The sequence below is a fragment of the Euphorbia lathyris genome, chromosome 5 (assembly GCF_963576675.1).
Source record: "Euphorbia lathyris chromosome 5, ddEupLath1.1, whole genome shotgun sequence".
NCBI classification, from domain to species: Eukaryota; Viridiplantae; Streptophyta; class Magnoliopsida; order Malpighiales; family Euphorbiaceae; genus Euphorbia; species Euphorbia lathyris.
The window spans coordinates 74,406,603-74,413,780 of record NC_088914.1 but is presented as its reverse complement, the minus strand read 5'-3'; the positions used below and the strand labels follow the sequence as shown (position 1 = coordinate 74,413,780).

Here is a 7,178-nt window from a genome sequence, read left to right as displayed (position 1 = left end):
CAACATATCACTTATATACTAGCTTATTTGGTATTGCCATAATACTAACTAAAAATTTATACACATTAATATTTACATTTAACCAAAGTATTGTATTTTATAATAAAAAGCTAAAATATTGTATTATAATACAAATAAAAATTAAACAAGATAAATTTTATTCCTACAGAAATAAAAAAAAATGATTTTTTATGATTATTTAAGTGTCACATCCAATAATATTAATTATGTATAAAATATTAAATGTGTAGCCCAATTACAAATAAATGCTGGAGAAAGAAAGGACAAACATGAAAGAAAAAGAAAGAGAAAAGAACCCGCGCTCTTCCGGCCGTCTGATAAAAGCAACGGTATCCAATCCCCGCGCAAAACGCCAACTTCACAATCTCCATTTTACCCACTCTTTCTATTTTTACTGTTATCAGATCCCCTCTTCCTACTCTCTCTCTCTCTCTGCAACTGCAGCCAAGTACGCTACTTTTTCCCTTTTTCCTTCCTCTTTTTCTCGCTTACCAAACATAATTACACACTCTCTCTCTCATACATTCACTCTTAGCTGAGCTGTGCCTTATTATTATTTACCTTTTCCTCTTCATAATTGTCGGTAGGATCGGAGCAAAGCCACATTGCGATATTAATTCTGTCTTTTGATTCATTGCCATAGCTTTTGTTTGGATACTACTGGATTTTGTTCATCTTTTATTTATCTGAGTTCTGATCATCCATGCATGATCAGATTGTTCTTACTGCTCCCATTTTGTTCCTATGGTTAAGTTAAGAGGTGAGTGAGACTGTCTCTTTCACTTTACCCAATTTTTGTTCTGATGCTACTTATTTTTAATTGTTGTTATTGTTCTTTTGCGCAGATTTTTAGCTGTATGTGAGTGAAATTTTTGATATCATTCTCAAGGTGGAGTGATGGATCACAATAACAACAAGACATGGCTATGGAGGAAGAAATCTACGGAGAAAATGATCGTTGTATCTGACAAAGTAAACCTCTCTCCTACTACAAATTACGAAGAGGTATAATTTTATCCCCTCTTATTAACTGAGAGCTGTTCAATGCTGCAATTTCTTCTTGTTCTTTGGGAATCCATTAAAAGTTCATCATACTTTTTAAATACAATCTGCTATTCTTTAGTCCACTTTTCTAATCAATGCTTCCTAGAAGAGGCTTCTCTCTCTCTCTCTCTCTCTCTCTTTGTCATTTGTAGGTTTAATACAGGACGGATATAAATGAACTATTTCTGGAAAATATAAATTTGGAGACAAACTTGAACTTGAATGGCTTCTTTACAAAATATATATTGGATTTTTGTAGTATAGGCTTGTGGATTACGGCTTTATCTTATTATTGGTAGAGTTTCTATTTATTTTAGTTTTGTTCATTTTAGGTACTAAAAATTGACGACTTAACCATTAATGGTGAAATGCAAGATAATTCTCGTGATGAATCTTCTCTATATGTGTGTGTGTGTATTTTCGACTTTGACATCCATCATCTGTTCTTCATAATAAGTGAAAACATCTGTCCAGTACTCGATTTGGACACTATGAATATATATAGTAAAATTTGAGCTTTATTGGCTATTAGCAGTTCCATTCAGAGGAACCCAGTAAGCTTTAGTTTTTGTGAAAAAGAATTTGTATCTTCTTTTTGAGAAAATTTAACAGCACTAACGACGACCAGACTTGTTGTACGATTTTTACAGGGAGAAGTATATGAGGGTAGGGGAGGGTTTGGTTGCGGTGTTTGATGAGAATGCCTATTTAATATTCAAAACATCATTCACATTTGAAAGCCATCATTTCCTTATAAAACCAAAATGCCTACCAATAAAAGGATGGTGTTTGAATTATGGGTAATTCAATAAAATATATGAACAACTCTGTTGTGGAGTCACTGACTAAGGATTGGCAATTCTGTGCCTGTAGCTAAATGTTTCAATAGTGTGTTGGCATTAATTCTCCAACTCTTGTTCTTCTAGTTGTTTTTGTTGGGTGGGGTTCAGTTAAGGGAGGTTCTGGAGTGCAGTGTTGCAGTCCTTTTTGAAATTTCAAAAATTTCCATGGCATAAAGAATTATTAATGGTGTCTCCCTAATTTACTTTGAATTTTAATCCTATTAATTTGTTCAATGTCATTTTTGGCATTTCAATATCTATGATTCTAGTTCCACGCTTGAGGGAATGGGAAGGACTTACTGTAAGCCAGGCTGATTGGGGTTCAAAATGGACAAACACAAAAAGAATGATCGCAATATGTGGCTGTGGCAATTCCTTAGCTTGACCATTTTGTGTGATCAATCAAGTAGTTGTAGTAAAGAGTTAATGACTCGGTTCCTATGGTCTATGAATGATATATTTGTTTTCCGTTTTCCAGATACAGACACTTTTGACTGCTAAAGTGGAATTGGAGAAAGACCTGAAAAGTTCAAATGATAAGCTTTCTTTGTGCCTGTCCGAGTGTAACACTAAAGATGGTATAGTAAAGAAACATGTGAAAATGGCTGAGGAAGCCATGGAAGGTAATAAGTTACTGAAATATTTTTCATTTTAAATGTCTATTAAAGGTTTTTCTAGTTTGTCAAGAACTTCTTGATGTGTGTACTCTAGAATCACGTTCCATTGAACAATTCACCAAAACTATGATTATTGATTTCTAATAGGCTGGGAGAACGCAGAGGCAAAAGCAGCGACTCTAAAGCAGGAGTTAGATGCAGTCATAGAACAAAAAGCTGCTGGAGAAGAAAGGGTAACTCACTTGGAGGTAGCCCTCAAGGAGTCTATGCAACAGCTGCACTTTGTTAGAGATGAGCAGGAGCGGAGGGTTCATGATGCTGTGATGAAGGCAGCAACAGAATTTGAACGGTCACAAAAAAAATTGGAAGGCATGATAGCAGAGACTAGTAAAAGGACTTCAAAATTAGTTGCTGAGAATACTCAACTAAGCAAGGCTCTCTTAGCAAAGGAAAAGTCCATTGAAGATTTGATTCGACAAAAGGCTCAGGAGGAGACAGATTTAAATGCTTTGATGAGTAGGTTAGAGTCCACAGAGAAAGAAAATGCTTCACTAAAATATGAAGTCCGAGTTCTGGAGAAGGAGCTTGAGATTCGGAATGAGGAGAGAGAATTTAATCGCAGAACAGCTGATGCATCCCATAAGCAGCATTTGGAGGGTGTGAAAAAAATTGCTAAGCTAGAATCAGAATGTCAGAAGCTACGCCTACTTGTCCGCAAGCGTTTACCGGGTCCTGCTGCCTTGGCAAAGATGCGAAGTGAAGTTGATGTGCTGGGGTCAGTTGAAATGAGGAGGAGAAGAACAAAGTCTAGCACCAATGGTTTTACAGCTGACTCTACTGTTGACAACTCTCTGGAAACTTTTAACAAACAGGTCAGCTTTTTAACTGAGCAGTTATGTGCTATGGAAGAAGACAATAATTCTCTCAAAGAAGCTCTTGATAAAAAAGCAAATGAACTGCAAGTTTCAAGATCCATGTATGCTCGCACAGCTTCCAAGTTGTCACAGGTTGAATCACATCTTGATGAATTGTCAAAGGGGCAGACAAGCATTGAGCCATCAAGGAGAGGTCGGAGTGGTATTGCACCATATGAACTATCACATGCGTCCATGTCTGATGTTGGCAGTGATGATAAGATCAGTTGTGCTGAATCATGGGCTTCTGCTTTGATTTCTGAACTGGAGCACTTCAAGCATGGGAAGCAAAGAGGTTCACCCTCAAGTAAAACTGTAGGGGCTTCAGACATAAGTCTAATGGACGATTTCGCTGAAATGGAAAAACTTGCAATAGTCTCCGTTGACAAGCAGTCAGGAAGCCCTCACGTTTCATGTGATGAGGAAAATGCAACTGTTAATCCCTTAGAAACTGGTCTAAATGGATATGTCTCAGAGGTAACAGGCAAAGAGATCATTCCAGTTCCAGAGTTCAGCTCTGGAGTATCGAACCAGGAAATCAAGTCTGAGAAATCACTCATCAGAAAAAATCCTGATTGGCTCAATAATATTCTGGAAGTGGTGTTGGAGCAAACTCGTACCACACAAAGGAAACCATATGAAATCCTGGAGGATGTTGCAGGAGCTTTAGCAGACACAAGTCAAGGACATCTTGCAGATTCTTTTGATTCAAAAGAGAGTGTGAAACCTCTTGATGCATCAAATTCTCTCTGTGCTGGTGGATATAATGCAAGGAAGCCCACAGATAAATATTCACTGATAGATCCATCTTGCGGAATAAATGATGATGATGCCTCGTTGACAGATAGGAACACTAGGCATATGCAGTCAGATCTAGGAAAATCAATACTCAAGATAATTGAGCTTGTTGAGGGGATCACTTTGCCCTGTTATGGTGCCTTGGAGACTTCACCAAGAATGGATGGGCATCTGTTTCCATATAAGAATACGGAAACATCTTCAGAATACGCAGTACGAGTTTTCCAATGGAAGACTTCTGAATTAGGTGCTGTATTGCAGAAATTTGTTCATAATTGTTATGATATGTTGAATGGAAAATCTGATGTCGATAGGTTTGCTCAAGAATTAACTTCTGCCTTGGACTGGATTATGAATCACTGCTTCTCCTTACAAGATGTTTCAAGCATGAGGGATGCAATTAAGAAGCACTTGGATTTGGATGAAGCACCGAGTGAAAGTGAATTAGAGGTAGGGCTGGTTAGTCAATTAGAAGTCAATAAGAAGTGCCTTAACCACGGACACTTGTCGTGTTTGTCAGTTGTTTCTGATGCAACTGAGCTTCAAAAGAGTTTTGAAAAGGATGAACTTCAATGTGTTATTATAGATGAAAATAATAAGTTAAAAGATGAATTGACTAACTTAAAATCTGCAAAGAATGACTTGGAAGGGAGGCTTCAGTCCGCTCTTGATAGAACTGAATCCTTGATGAGTCAACTTCAGGAATCAAAGCAAATCATTGCTCATTTGCGAGCAGAGGTACACACTCCGAAAACTTCAAAAGCAGCGACTGAAAATCAAATGTTGGTGAAACAAGATCTTGATGCTCAGTGCATGGTGTCCAAAGCAGAGCTTAATGAGGCTCAACAGAAGTCATCTTGCTTGGAAATGGAACTTGAGAACAAAAGTAGCCACTGTGAAGAATTAGAGGCCACTTGTCTTGAACTGCAGCTCCAACTTGAAAGGTACTTGAAATGTTTTTCATTTTCCCTAGTGCAAACAAATTGGCTGTTTCGCCTTGGACACCAATAAAATTGGAAGGGGAAATACCAATTATTAGTATTACACACTAATAGGTATGATATCTCATGTGCATGCTAATTTTTTATTTTTTTTCCTTTTCAGTGTAACAAAGAAAACAATCTCTAATCAAGAAGAAGAAAAGCAACTTCGAAGTGTGAGTTCTTTTCGATCTTACCCTCTGCAAACAGAATACATGTTATCAATTTGTTACTAGAAGAGTATCTATGACCTTGAAGTATGTCTTTACTATATACAATTGCTTATGTTCTAACCATAACAATCAGTCATCACTAGATTCCTTGCATGTCTGCCATTTTTTCTTTCGCAATGGTATGCCATGTCGTCATTTCCTTGCTTTGTCCAAGATTCAACTTCATTGTTTTGAAGGGAGTACTGCATCTCACAATAAAACTAAATTACTGTCAATGCAAATGCTATAAAAGGGTCATTGTCTAGTGCTGTATAACTTGTGGAAATATCGATGCTTAACGTTCGTGGAAGACATTAATTATATGTTTACATGTTATGAAAATTCTTGCAAGTAATCATTTCGCTGCCATATTGGTACTCCAATCTATGTTTCATACAAGTGCCTGAATAACATATTTACTTATGTTTCCTATTTTTGAGACGAGGACTGGCATCTATGGTGCAGGATTGGGAGATAACAGCTGCTTCAGAAAAGTTAGCAGAGTGCCAAGAGACTATACTAAACCTAGGGAAGCAGTTGAAGGCATTAGCCTCACCGTGTAACACAGCCTTGTTGGACAAAGTCATGTCTACCTCCACTGAAGCAACTGATGCCTCAGTGGCTGTCGCCGCTGCCACCATTAGCACCACCCCAGCTGCACCAAAGACTCTCATGAACCAAAGGTCCTCTCTTCTAGATCAGATGCTAGCAGAGGATAATGTCAAAAAGAGGGATTCGGATTCGAAATCCAGGAAGATTGAAGGAAGTGAGTACGACAATTCTGCATTGGTTCGTAAGGGGGTAATAGAGCCTCTTGAAAAGATTCTGTTTCTGAATGGAAGTAAACGCCAGGATGATAATGTTGCAACGAGTTCTTTGGCTATTGTGCCTAGCAAAAAACAAGGAGGTGGGAATTTGTGGAGGAAGTTGTTATGGAGAAAGAAGAAATCTAGCATCAAGCGACCACTTCTTCTATTTCCTTCATAAGATCACCACATGGATGAAAAGATTGGCTCACAGGGTTTCTTATAATAAGGTCTGTCATTTGTTGATATTTTAAGTGAGAGTTCTGCGAAGTTGTGTGTATCTTCGTCTGTAGATATAACTTTGGCCTAGAAGAGTTTTTGTATCTAAACCAAAAAAAAAAAAAAAAAAAAAAAATCAAATAGTGTGCATGCATATCATCTATGTTCTCTGTTCATGGCAATTCTACTTTCTTTGCTTCTGTTTTTTCACAGTTGGAAAAGGAATTTAAAGAGAGAAGATAGATTGCATAACAGTAGATTTGGATAAAGTTTTTCATAGTCATGACCCTGTTGGATACAGGTCGGTATATGGGGATTCCCTCGATGATAGGTTAGTCCAAAAAATCAATTTTTGATTTTCTCAAGGAGTGCTGGACTTTCAGGTTTTTGTCTATTGCAGATAAAGATGTATTATTGAAATAAGCAGCCCATGAGCACCTTTCTTTTTTCCTTTTGATGGGGTATGAGAATGATAAAAAAAAATATTCACCGGTTTAGTTGGGCGAGGCTCCGTAACAGAAAGGATATGGGCGGATCAGATTTTAGAGATTTGTTTTTTATTGGACAAGCAAGGATGGAAGTTCATTAATAACCCTCATATGTTGGTTAGTGGATTGTTCAAATCTAAATATTTTTCAAAAGGGTTTTTGTCCTAAATTGCACAATAACTCCATTTTTGTTTGAAGGATTGTGTGGAGTTCGGTTGATGTTCTTAGTAGGGGGAT

The 7,178-nt window shown here is 37.4% G+C and overlaps 1 protein-coding gene across 1 annotated transcript; it reads left to right on the top strand.

Annotated features, from left to right (window-relative positions):
* Positions 1-325: 325 nt before the first annotated feature.
* On the top strand, positions 326-6,710 carry LOC136229092 (filament-like plant protein 7). The gene is made up of 6 exons (XM_066017659.1): positions 326-781; positions 867-1,026; positions 2,386-2,530; positions 2,672-5,180; positions 5,341-5,392; positions 5,894-6,710. Exons 2-6 carry the CDS (start codon positions 919-921, stop codon positions 6,413-6,415), a joined length of 3,336 nt encoding a protein of 1,111 aa, XP_065873731.1. The 5' UTR covers positions 326-781; positions 867-918; the 3' UTR covers positions 6,416-6,710.
* The last annotated feature ends 468 nt before the right edge of the window (positions 6,711-7,178 follow it).

Bases quoted from the DNA above. Each gene is read 5' to 3' on its own strand.
- LOC136229092 (XM_066017659.1), top strand. From the start codon at position 919: ATGGATCACAATAACAACAAGACATGGCTATGGAGGAAGAAATCTACG. The intron at 1,027-2,385 runs GTATAATTTTAT...TCCGTTTTCCAG, and splicing joins CTACTACAAATTACGAAGAG to ATACAGACACTTTTGACTGC. The intron at 5,181-5,340 runs GTACTTGAAATG...TTTCCTTTTCAG, and splicing joins CTGCAGCTCCAACTTGAAAG to TGTAACAAAGAAAACAATCT.